The sequence below is a fragment of the Neohortaea acidophila genome (genome assembly GCF_010093505.1).
Source record: "Neohortaea acidophila strain CBS 113389 unplaced genomic scaffold BDY17scaffold_1, whole genome shotgun sequence".
NCBI lineage: Eukaryota > Fungi > Ascomycota > Dothideomycetes > Mycosphaerellales > Teratosphaeriaceae > Neohortaea > Neohortaea acidophila.
Genome location: NW_022985510.1, coordinates 1188900 through 1200823, shown reverse-complemented (window position 1 = coordinate 1200823; position 11924 = coordinate 1188900). Strand labels below are relative to the sequence as shown.

At 56.9% G+C, this 11924-nt stretch overlaps 6 protein-coding genes across 6 annotated transcripts in view; 4 read left to right on the top strand and 2 right to left on the bottom strand.

Annotated features, from left to right (window-relative positions):
* Positions 1–3, top strand: part of BDY17DRAFT_289130 (uncharacterized protein) — a 1728-nt gene extending 1725 nt beyond the window's left edge. The window contains exon 3 of the mRNA XM_033732304.1: positions 1–3. This exon is cut by the window's left edge and continues 474 nt beyond it. The gene's annotated coding sequence lies outside the window, so the exon portion shown is untranslated.
* Positions 4–622: 619 nt separating this feature from the next.
* Positions 623–2953, bottom strand: BDY17DRAFT_289127 (transcription initiation factor TFIID subunit A-domain-containing protein). Its single transcript, XM_033732303.1, has one exon. It carries the CDS (start codon positions 2694–2696, stop codon positions 735–737), a length of 1962 nt encoding a protein of 653 aa, XP_033594086.1. The 5' UTR covers positions 2697–2953; the 3' UTR covers positions 623–734.
* A 129-nt stretch (positions 2954–3082) lies between these two features.
* BDY17DRAFT_289126 (DNA-directed RNA polymerase I) lies at positions 3083–6858 on the bottom strand. The gene has a single exon (XM_033732302.1). The coding sequence runs from the start codon at positions 6760–6762 to the stop codon at positions 3124–3126; it is 3639 nt and encodes a 1212-aa protein (XP_033594085.1). The 5' UTR covers positions 6763–6858; the 3' UTR covers positions 3083–3123.
* A 150-nt stretch (positions 6859–7008) lies between these two features.
* Positions 7009–8784, top strand: BDY17DRAFT_289124 (ras small GTPase). Its single transcript, XM_033732301.1, has 6 exons — positions 7009–7463; positions 7546–7618; positions 7679–7698; positions 7757–7819; positions 7881–7952; positions 8011–8784. Exons 1-6 carry the CDS (start codon positions 7411–7413, stop codon positions 8282–8284), a joined length of 555 nt encoding a protein of 184 aa, XP_033594084.1. The 5' UTR covers positions 7009–7410; the 3' UTR covers positions 8285–8784.
* Positions 8785–9943, top strand: BDY17DRAFT_289117 (chitin synthesis regulation, resistance to congo red-domain-containing protein). The gene is made up of 3 exons (XM_033732300.1): positions 8785–8931; positions 9005–9408; positions 9477–9943. The coding sequence occupies exons 2-3, from the start codon at positions 9275–9277 to the stop codon at positions 9751–9753; spliced, it is 411 nt and encodes a 136-aa protein (XP_033594083.1). The 5' UTR covers positions 8785–8931; positions 9005–9274; the 3' UTR covers positions 9754–9943.
* A 295-nt stretch (positions 9944–10238) lies between these two features.
* BDY17DRAFT_320051 (putative zinc-binding oxidoreductase ToxD) lies at positions 10239–11683 on the top strand (the record flags this gene model as incomplete). Its single annotated transcript, XM_033736376.1, has 7 exons — positions 10239–10351; positions 10412–10435; positions 10501–10613; positions 10693–10747; positions 10815–11145; positions 11212–11459; positions 11518–11683. The coding sequence occupies 7 exons, from the start codon at positions 10239–10241 to the stop codon at positions 11681–11683; spliced, it is 1050 nt and encodes a 349-aa protein (XP_033594082.1).
* Positions 11684–11924: the final 241 nt, after the last annotated feature.

Genomic DNA, 11924 nt, shown 5'->3' with positions numbered 1-11924 from the left:
GGGGGGGGGGGGGGGGGGGGGGGAAGATCAAGCATGAGCCCTGAGCATTTTAGGAGCTGATGATACTGAAATGGAATTCCAAAGTGCTCCATCTCAGATTTACTCTTCCGCGTCCACCAGTTCAAAAGTCTTGTCGGACTTGTCATTTCATGCCGTCAGGCATCGACAATCGGGCCTTGGCCGCTATGGCCACTCTCGGCAAAAGAAACAGCGAGCCAGGCTCTACAGCGACAGTCGCCCCCTTTAACTCGCCGAGCAAAGGCAGCGAGACATGCCTGACCAGCAGACGCGACGAGGAGCGGCCGGGTTCAGAGACAACGCCCAACACCATTTTTCCCAGCGTCGAGGCCGCCGGTCAGCGATGCAAGGCAGAAACATCTCCTTGATGCTCACATTGTTGAAGGCGATGCGGGGATGGCGAACGGTCTTTGAGGTTCGACTGAGGGAAGTGAGAGGGGCCAAGTTGGCCGCACGATACGAATCAAAGCGACAGTCGAGGAATCGTACCCACCGGGCAGACTGGAACATCTCCCCACCGCCGATATCGTTAAAGGCACCGCGGGGGTATGCAACAGCCATTGCCGTTCGACTGGAGGAAGTGAGAGAGGCAGGCTGGACGACATGCATACCAATGCACTCCAATTCATGTAAGCTATCTCCTATAGAAATGCATACCCATCGCCCGCTCCCAAGATCATGAATACCGTAATCGCTTCCAACTCTCATGCCAACACTCACACATCCTTCCCCTGACTAGCCCCCATCACCTTCCCCGCCTGCACAGCCTGCATCTTACTCCTCCACCCCTCAGCGGGCTGAAACTTGCGCACCGTCCGCGTCTCATCCAAACTATACCCAGGGATGCGAATGCCATAATTCCGCTCCAACACAATCTGCAAATCGCGGATATCGAGCGTCTGGGAATTGCGGATCTTCGCCAGGCGACACGCGCCCGTGACGACGTTGTCGAGAAAGTCGTCCGCGAGCGTGAGCACCGCCTCCTCGACTTCGGGCGTGAGCGCGCCTTCCGTCGAGCCGGTGACTTGGCGCACGAGCTCGTCGAGTTTGCGCTTCGAGAGTACGCGGTCGCCTTCGCCTTCGAGGGTGAATTGCGCGGCGCGCTGGAGCGCGGGTTGGCCCATCATGCCTGCGTTGGAGAGGGTGGGGCGCGATGCTGGGCCTTGGACGGGGCCCTGCGTGCGGGCGTCGAGGTTGAGTTGTTTGGGGATGGGGAATTTGGTGGAGCCCATGCCTTGCGGGTGGGCGGAGGTGGGAGTCTGGCTGGGTTGGGTTGGGGTTTGATTGAAGCCGGAGGTGTGGGGCATCATTGGCATTTGGGGCGGTGGTTGCTGTTGGGGTTGTTGCTGCTGGTCTTGTTGCGGCTGTTGTTGCGGTTGTTGCTGGGATTGTTGTCCTTGCTGTGCCTGTTGTGGCTGCTGTTGCTGCTGTCGCATCTGCTGCTGTTGAGCGGATTCTTGACGAGCGAAACTAGCTTGCGACATGGCAGCTTGATGGCTCAAAGGCTGCGGGGGCTGTGGACGTTGCTGTTGCTGTTGCTGAGGCTGTTGCTGTGGCATTTGTTGTTGGTTCGCGCCTTGCATTCCCGCCGCCATCATGTTCTGACGCTGCTGCTGCTGTTGCTGATTGAGCATATTTTGTTGTGCTTGGGCGATTTGCTGAGCATTCATCTGGGGCCTCTGCTGGTTAGGCTGCTGCGAAAGATTGTTATTTGACTGCGGGAGATTCTGCGGAGGCTGGGACTGTGTTGCGCTCTGCGGCGTCTGTTGCTGGTTCGACGCCGCCTGCTGCTGCGGTGAAGGGGCGACTTGATTTTGGAAGCCGCCTGCCTGTTGGGCAGGTGACATGGCTGTACTTTGTTGATTGACGTCGCCCTGACCCTGCGGCGCCCCGGGGTTCATGGGCTGGGCACCCTGCGACGAATTTTGAACGGGGTTTTGCTGCGCGAAGCGCATGTTGTTCTGCTTGAGTTGCTCCCACTCTTGATGCGCGGCCTGCATGTCCTGCTTGCACTTCTCCATCTCCGCGTGGATCTGCTGTGCAGTGCCGCCCTGCCCGCTGTCGCGCAGCTTCTGCAGCTGCGAACCCCGTGTTCTTGCAGAGTCTCTTCGTGTGAGCACTTGGGTAGCGCGATTGAGCCATGTCCGACGGAAGTTGCCAGCGACGTTCGGGTCGTTACTCTGAGCGACTTGGGGTGGAAGGTTGATGGTAATGCTGGCAAGTTCTCGTTTCGTTGCGTCCAGCATCCCAGGACCCTGCTGACCTCCCGCCGGCTGTTGCATGCCCTGCGGACGCTGCGCCGCCCCTCCTGCCTGCGGTTGTTGTTGTTGTTGCTGTTGCTGTTGCTGCTGCTGATTCATCGCACCGGGCTGTGGTCTCTGCTGTCCCGCGCCAGGCTGACCAGGTCCACCAGCAGCACCAGCAGCACCAGCAGAGCCAGGGCGACCCTTGCTAATAGCCTGCATCAACTGCATGCTCGCGGCGCGGATCTTGCTCTCGGCCTCGCTGTACGCGGCGCTGCCTTGCGGCGAGGATTCAAGCACCTGCCAGAGGTTGCTGAGCCCGGCTTTGTACTTTGCTTTCTGCTCGGGGCCGAGGACTGGGAGGCCATCGATTTGCGAGGGTTTGATGAGCGGCACGGTGCCTTGTTGCGGCGCGTTGCCTGGCTGTTGCGCCATTTTGTGCGGAGGAGTGTGAAGTCTGCCGTGTGGCGTATCGAGTGTGTGCTGGGGTGGCAGAGGTGCGGTGCTTGAGAATGGGGGGAAGGAGGGGGGTGGTGGTGCGCAGCTCGTGTGGGGAAGGAAGGTGTAGCGCAGACCGAGACCGCTGGCACCGCCGTGAAGGCGCGTGAAGCCAGAGGAGGATGTGGGTGCCGCGAGAGGATGAAAGAGTGAATGAAAGGCGGGAGTGAGTGGGAGAGCGTGGAGAGTGAGAGAGTGGAAGGTGTGAAGTCGAAGTTCGGAAGCGCGCCCGCCCCGCAAAATGTTTGGCCAAGGCTGCACGTGCTGCTCATTCACTTCACTTCAAAGGTCACCAAACCAACAATAGCAAACTCACAATAGGTGGGCATTTGAACAGGTTTTTCACATCTACCTAACCCAGCCCTCACGGCCCCACATCAAACTTCATCCGAATCCCCATAGCCGCCAGCTCGACATCCAAATACCGCAACACGCCCGGCACGGCAGTCAAAGTGACATCCTCGCCTCCATACCACTTCTCCCCCTTCGCGTCCTCCCAACACTCCACTTTAGAATCCGCCGGCTGGACCTTCCTACTGCACCGCTTACACCTCATCTGTCCGCCTTCCGCCAGACGCTTCCGATTGAACTGCGACACGCTCGGCTGCACGGACAAGAAGGAGCCGCAGGAGCGACAGATCCACGCCTTGGTGTAGTCGCTGCAATTGAGTAGACGGTCCTGCAACAGGAAAGCTGTGCCGTGCGCAATGAGCGAATCTCTCTCCATCTCTCCCACTCGGATACCGCCTCCCTTCGCTCTGCCCTTGATCGGCTGGCCCGTCAATGGCGTCACCGGCCCGGTTGTGCGCACTTGGAACTTGTCGTTGACCATGTGTCGTAGTCTTTGGTAGTACACCACTCCAACGTAGATGTCTGCCGCCAATTCTTCACCTGTAATCCCGGAGTACATAGGCTCGTTGCCGTAGTAGTTGTAGCCCGCTCGCTTCAGCTGATGCCCGAAGTGCTCGACTGCCGTTTCTCCCGCCTTGTCTTTGAACCGGAACGGCGTGCTGTCCTGCGCCAGGCCGTGTAATGCTCCGCTCTTGCCCGCGAGAGACTCCACAAACATGCCGATTGTCATTCGTGACGGAAAGGCGTGCGGATTGATGATGACATCTGGCTGCATGCCCGATTCTGTAAAGGGCATGTCGATTGCAGGCCACTTTTGAGAACACACTCCCTTCTGGCCGTGGCGAGAAGAGAACTTGTCTCCAATGACCGGTGATCGAGGGATTCGAATGCGGATGCTGATGGCTTGGCAGGGTTCGTCGTTGCCATTTTCATTCCCAATCAACTTGATCTCCTCGATAAAGCCTTCTTCGGGCTCCTTGTAGCGGTGTAGATGGGTGATGTTATCCCTGTTGACGTACTCGCCATTATCCCCCGCCAACGGATCCCAGGACACACTATGCGAGGCGGCAATGATGTCTCCTTCCTTGACCTTCAGTCCAATCGCTGCAAACCCGTCATCGTCGAGGGTACTTCGCCACTGGGCTTTGACAAGGCTGTTAGGTGCGAAACCAAACATACTCGTCACACCGGCACTGCGGCCGCGACTCTGCTTGTTGTCCTCGCTCAGGTCAATCTTCTTGGTCTTGTAGATAGTTCCATGCCCAAAACCTCTCTCGTGCGCGGACTTGTTGAGAATCATAGCGTCGTCCATGTCGTAGCCGGTGTATGAAATCACGGCAACAACGGCATTGGTGCCATTGGGGAAATTGTCGAGCCCGTACTGATTGTGAAGCGGCGGCCTGACAACGGGTGTCTGCCCGGACTGTAATCGGTAGAGTTTGTTGTCGGTTCGGTACTTCAGGGCTGTCCCGGGCGTGCCCATGGATTGCTTGCCCATCTGACATTGATACATGTTGCGCGGCGATTGATTGAAATCAGAGAAAGGTGTCTGATTGGCAACGATCGACAGCATGTTGGTAGGCGTGTACTCAGCGTGGGTCGAATCGCCGGACTGAATTTCCGGCCCAGTACACGCCACCGACATGAAGGGCTGCTCAAAGGAGCCCACATAGTCCACCTTGTCGAGCGGAAGGTATTTGACCGGCCGCAGCATGCGTGCAGAAGATGTGAAGAGGTATAAGCCGGGATACTGGCCAGCGTTGGACGGCATAACTAAGCCGATCTCGAGTTCCAGTGGCACGCCGTGCGAGCCCTCGACTTTCCAGTAGCGCAGGGTGTCGCTGATGATTTTGGCCTGTTTGCGGCTGCATACGCCCAGGATGCGGCCGTCAAGTTGTACGGTGAGATTGTCGTCTGACGTTGCTATCCGTGATGTGCCCTCTACTCCGAGCTGGGAAAGGAGTTGGGGAAGAGCCGAGGCCTCTGAGGGAGCGGTAGTGACTTTGCACCGATGGGCGAGATGGTTCAGTAGTCCACACGGAGCTCCATCGGGGGTATGGACGGGGCAGAGGAAGCCCCAGCTCTCCGGGAGCAGCTTCCTAACGGTGGTGGTTTTGAGTTGGGCAAAGAAGCTGCCGCGATGTACCATGCGGAAATGACTGATGAATCGATAGAAGTTGATCTTCTCGGCCACAACGGTGAAGCCCGAGACCTGCTGAAGGTCGAGACCGCTGGGGCTGACGAGGTTGCCGGTGGAGAGAAAGTAGTCGAGGGATTGTCCAATGTTTTCGTTGGTCTTGCGAAGCACTTTGGACAAGAATTCCTTCTCGAACTCGCTGCTGGTGAAGCTGGGCCGCTGGGTACCCTGTGACCACTCTCGAAGCCGCATGCCAATGGACGCAAGCCACTCGTCGACGCGCTCTTTTATGATCATGCCGTACAACGCTCCGGGCAGTAGAATCTCCTGATTTTGCACAGCATCGGGATTGTCGACTGCGCAGTCGCCGGCAACCAGAGCATACAGCTTTTGGATCATGAAGAGCAGCATTCTGAATTTGTCGGCATCGCGGTGAGCCACATCGCCGGACTCAAGATGAGGCAGGACGATCTTGCTGAGGAATTGCATGCCAGCTTCCTCATCGCTCATGTCTTCGTGAACTCCAAGCACTACTCGGAATTTGGATCCCAGCCAGTCCAGCGAGGCCGTTCGGTTGTGCAGGTTGGAGCTCTTGTAATTCCGTAAGAGCAGCTCGACTCGCTCCGCAACGAACTGCTTGGTCTCCTCGCCCTTCTTCGTCGCCTGGCCGAGGATGCCTTCGTAGATCTCCCGGTCGTTCGTCTCGACGAGGGCTTTCAGGATCATCATCACCGGCACCAAGTACTCATTCTTCCTCCACGAGAACCGGAAAACAATGTTGCCGTCATTGAGATAGTGAAGCACATTGGTCTGGGATGTTTGATCGCGTCGGACAGAGCGAATCTGGACGCCAAACTCGGTGTAAGTCGAGCCTCTGCCCTTGAAAGAAGGCCGAATGATGGCGGCGGGAAAGTTTCGCCGATTGACAATGAGCATGCGAATCAACTTTTCGATGCCGTTGACAATGAAGTAGCCGCCAAGTTCCTCTGTTTCTTCCCTCCGGTTGACGAGCTCGCGAGGTGACAAGCCTTGCAGATGACATCGATTTGATCGCAGCATGATGGGAAGATGGCCAAACTCGCGGAGCGACTCCTTCCACTCGCCATCGTTGACGCGCCACTCCAGCCGGCCTCGGAATCTCCCGCGGTACGTGACATGTCTCTCTCGGCATTCCACGGGTAAGATCTCTCGCTTCCGGCCTTCGAGTTTGTTGGAGGGAGGCAAAACACTACGGTCGAGGAAGAGTTCGCGTACTCGCACCTGCACTCGGTTGCGTAGTCCAGTCCCAGAGTCGGGTTCGAGAAAGGTTTTGGTGCCGATATCTTTGAGCGCATGATGTAATTGGCCATGCGGAGCGAATACAGCGTCAAAGGACTCAACATGCGGCCGGATTGCCTCAGCCAGAGCCGGGTATGCAGTCTTGTCGGAAGGGGGGTTGCGGAAGAGTTGATGTCGCTTTTGAGTCTCGTAGTCGGTGGACCAGTCCGTCTGCGGTTCGATGCGCGCGGGCGCCATGTTGACAAGATGTGTTCCTAATCTCACTGGTCCCGCGATGAGATGGCGTTGAATCGTTCCCTGCACATCGCGACCGGTCCGTCTAATCTTCAAATGCGTCCCCGAGAAATTTCACCAAAAAGTTCACCCGACGTCGAAGCTTATCGATAAGCCGGCCACTTGCAGGCGGACGCCGGCCAAAAGTCGTGGCGAGACAGAAGTGCCGGACTCTGGGTTGGTTGACGTCGGGCGACACCGTCACCTGCACGCGCATGCCATCACACTCGCACAGGCGCCTGCAGCAAGTCCCACTCCCGACCGGTGAAGGGTACATCAGGACTGCATCCAGGTCGCCAGCCACTTCTTCCCGCTAATACAGTCCCCTCTCCGACATCACTTTTGCGTCTGCCTCCGCCTGACTTGTCGACCGCATCCCTGCAGGCTCTCCTGCGAATTTTATCGATAGAACTGGAGGCTTTAATACACCGCCTACCTCGTGTCTTTCGTCTTCTTGGTCGATAGCCTTACTACTGCCGTGGAAACCGCTGGATTGAACGGGGATTTGCCGCCTTTACTATCAATCAAGGACAACGACTAGCTGTGATCAAACCACGCTGCCCTTGGAACCAGTGGTGAACGCAACACCATCCGGTGGTTCATCATTTCAACATGGCCCCCGGCATGTTCAAGCGGATTTATAATTTCCTTATGAGCCTATTCTGGTAAGGGAACATCGTCCCGCCATCGCAAGCCCCGTAGTGTTCGCCGTGCTGTGACTACTCGTATGCTGACGCAGTGACACAGGTCCAAGGAGCTGGATGTGACGATGATTGGACTTCAAAACGCCGGCAAGACATCGTTGCTGAGGGTATTGGCGGTGAGGCTTTCCCCGCCCTCCTGTTTTCTGCCGTACCCCGAGTCTGACAATGTCGCGCAGGGTGGAGAGTTTACCATCGAGTGCGTACCATCCGGACCAAGGCCCCCCGTGTCTGCTCACTCACTGATCCCGTACTAGCTCAATACCGACGGTAGGCTTCAACATGAAGCGTGTCCAGCAAGGTCATGTCACCCTGAAATGGTATATTTTCCACACGCCTTTCTCTATGCGCTGCGCGGCTGGGACTGACGGTTTTTGACAGCTGGGACATCGGCGGCCAACCTCGATTCCGCACCATGTGGGAGCGGTATTGTCGTGGTGTGAATGCAATTGTGTAAGTGGAGGCACGGAGTGAACCTTGGCTAAAGCGCGTCGTTGATTCTCGCTCTCAGGTTCATCGTGGACTCTGCCGACAGGGAGGCGATACCAGTGGCCAAGGAGGAGCTTCACGACCTGCTCAGCAAACCGTCGATGGAGGGCATCGCTCTGTTGGTGCTGGGCAACAAGTCTGACATACCCGACCACCTGGACGTCGACCAACTCATCGAACAGCTCAATCTCAAGCTCATCGATCATCGCGAGGTCAGCTGTTTCGGCATCAGCGCCAAAGAGGAGACGAATCTGGACGCGGTGATGAAGTGGTTGATTGCTCGGGCCAACAAATAGGGGCTTGATGAAGGCATGCGAATGAATGAGACGGCCGGCTTCGACGATGGTCTTACGACTCAGCAATGTTCCTACGCACGACGCTCGACATACTCTGACGAGGGCGATGATAAAGACGAGATGGGTTCTTGGGGGGCGTTCATCGGCAGCTATCGACTCGATGGCAAGAGTTCAGGAGAGAAGACTAAGCGCCAGCAATGGACGGGAAGTGCTCATGTAGCTGTTGTTGCCCTCGTCGATCTCTCGGAGAGGAAGAGATGCAGGAACAGCTACGATTGGAAGCAAAGGTATAGGTGTTTGCTGGGAAGCATCGAGGAGTAATTCTCGTAATTTATTGTTCTTCACACCTCGCAGGCGTGCATGAAGCTGTCAACTTCACTTCAGGCCTAATCGGGCTAGCGCGTGAAGAAGGCGACGCAGCTGGGTGGATGACGCGTTGGCGCTCTACCGCCGAGGCGCAGCAAAAGACAGCGGCCTGCTCTCGAACACTGCGAACGCGGCTTCACTCTTTCCATCCTGTCAAAGCAGCATCCCCAATCTCCTCCAAGCGGCACTCATAGTCATATTCTTCCGGTATTACCTCTCCAGCGCGGTAGACGTCTGCACACCCTCCCCACCACAAGTCAAGCAAAGCGGCAGAGCACAAGGTATATTGACAGACTACGCCCCGAACAAATCGGTGGCTGTGCATAAGGCGGCGGCGCGCTAACTGGCACCAAGCTTTCGCCTCTCTCCACATCAAATACCTCAAATCGCCCTTCTTCCACGTCATCCATCTCTCCTGCTTCTACACCCCATAAAACGCCCTCCAAGCCTGCCAACCCCTGCCAAAACTCGGCATTACACCACCACTGCGCCCGACTCCAAGACCACGCCAAGCGCCATGGCATCGACGACGAACCTTCTCGAGAAGCGCTTCTATAGCGAGTACGTCCCTCCCGTGCGACAGCAGCCTTCCCTCCCTCCACTCGTCACACGACAACTAACAATATGGCCCTTCCTCGCAGATGCGGATATGGATACGATAGTTTCGGCAACTGCTACAGCCCTTGGGACTCATGGGCGCGATGGGTAGTGCTCGGCTGCGTCATCGCCGCCGCCATTCTCATCTTCTTCCTCTTCGCGTGAGTCTTGCCACCAGCCACGTCCACCGTCTTGCGCGCATCCACACTAACACCGCTATCCCCCACAGCTGCATCTCCGCGCGCCGTCGCAGAAAGATGGGCTACGCGCCCTACCGCGGTACTGGCTGGGTGCCAGGAGCTGGCGGCCGCCACCATGCGAACGCCCCTCCGCCCGAGAACTTCTCCAACACCCCCTACTACGCCCCGAACAACAACTACGGCAACAACACCTACGCCGCTCCTCCGCCCTCGTACCAGGGCTATTACGGTCGCAATGACAATGTGGAGATGCAGCCGCCGTATCAGAACGTGTACTCGCCGCCCTCTGCGCCACCGAAGCGGTAAGAGGAGGATGGAGGGAAGGGAGAGGAGCGTCCTACGAGGTGACACGAAGGGAGACATGGAACATGTGAATTTTGCCGTGGCGTTATATTCGGACTCACGATTCTTCTGGTTGGTGTTTAACATGATTGTGTCGTATACCTAAGCTACTATTTCTGAACTACTCCAATTCAACCTACCTACGTGATTTGACAATCAATGCAGTCTCACCCGTCTGTATCTCTCTCATCCCATGCACTTGCACCATTGAGATTAGTCAGTCCATCAACCACATGCACTGCAGGGAAGCAGATGTCACTTCATCCTTCACCTTCGTCGGACCCCACTTGGCGTCACAGGGTCATCGCACCGCGATCCACCCACGCTTACATATCCGCTCAGTAATCCTTCAATGCTGCAACAGAATACCATCCCAACTCTTCTCTACTCAAACCCTCAGACTCGAAGTCCGATCCACGACTGAAATTCCATCGAGACTCTATTGCACAATGCCGCCCCAGACCATGAAAGCGATCAAAATCGTCTCGCGAGGCAAGGCTGAGATTCAAGACGTGCCCGTTCCTCGGCTGCGCGATGATTATGTTTTGGTCAAAGTCAAGTGGTGAGCAATTGACGTGTGTCTTTTAGATAAAACACCATGCTCACTGCTGTTGTTGTCTAGTGTTGCGTTGAATCCCACTGATTGGTGAGTTGGGATTTTCGCGCGAACATCCGTGGAAAGACTCGAGCATAACCTCATGTGAATTACAGGAAGCATCGCGATAGCGAAGCGCTCTCTACCCCCGGCTGCACGCTCGGCTGCGACTATGCTGGCGTGGTGGAAGAGGTGGGGTCCAAGGTGACGAAGGAGTGGAAGAAGGGAGGTAAGTCATCGAGTCTTCCCGCATTCCAACCCATTGAACCTGCTCTGATGTCTACCGTCCGGCGTAAAAGACAGAATAGCCGGCTTCTGCCACGGAGGGAACGCAGTCGAGCCGGAGGACGGCGTATTCGGCGAGTCCGTCCTCCCACGCACGCTCCACCCATCCCCATCACGTCCAATCCTAACCCTCTCCACCCGCCAGATACTGCGTAGCCAAAGGCGACGTCCAGCTCCGCATCCCTGACAACACCAGCTTCGAAGAAGCGTGCACGCTCGGCGTCGGCGTCATCACCTGCGGCCAAGCGCTGTATCAAAGCCTCGAGCTGCCGCTGCCCGGAAGCGGGAAATCGGCCGGCTATCCCCTGTTGATCTACGGCGCGAGTACGGCTACAGGCTCGCTGGCGCTGCAGTACGCGCTGCACTCCGGCTGCTCGCCCATCATTGCTGTCTGCTCGCCGAGGAACTTCCCATTCGTCAAAGCGCTCGGCGCCACGGAGGCGTTTGATTACAACGATCCCAAGTGCGGCGAGAAGGTGCGTTTCCCTCCTCCCTTACACTAGACACACCCTCTCAGCAATCAATCCTCACACACCCTCCAGATCCGCGCCTACACCAATAACACCCTAACCAAAGCCCTCGACTGCATCGCCGAAGGCGCCTCCCCCGCCATCTGCTGCGCCGCCATCTCGTCCCAGGGCGGCGAAATCTCCTACCTCCTCAAGGTCAAGCACGACCGCGAGGACGTCGTGAACAAGTGGACTTTAGGCTATACCGTCGTCGGCGAGGCGTTCAAATTCGGGCCCGCGGAGATGCCCGCCAAACCGGAGGATTTCGAGTTTACAAAGGGGTGAGTTGGCCCGCGGTGCTTGTTTTCGTGGAATTGCTGATGATTTTGGATGGGACAGGTTTGTGGATGTGAGTACGCGTCTGCTTGCTTCGTCGCAGATTTCTGTGCATCCTGCGCAAGTTGGTAAGGGCGGGTTGCAGGGTGTTTTGGAGGGGTTGGAGCTGTTGAAGGCGGGCAAGGTGAGTGGAGTCAAGTTGGTGTATAAGGTGGACGAGACGACTTGAAGGACTCGCAGACGTAATTGAAGAGGCATGCCGGGGAAAAGCTATGTTTGGATTGGTGTTCGACATGGTTCTCGGAGACCGCAGCTTAGATAGACTCGGAGGGTGACTTCTGCCGCGAATATGAGTCCCTCCGTAAAGGCGTGGGCCTTGACGCGACTCACTCCGTGCGAGTCTTTCTTCGATGCTCATAATTGCCACACGGCCATGTCCTGTCCTACTCTAGTAGCTCTGATTGGGAATC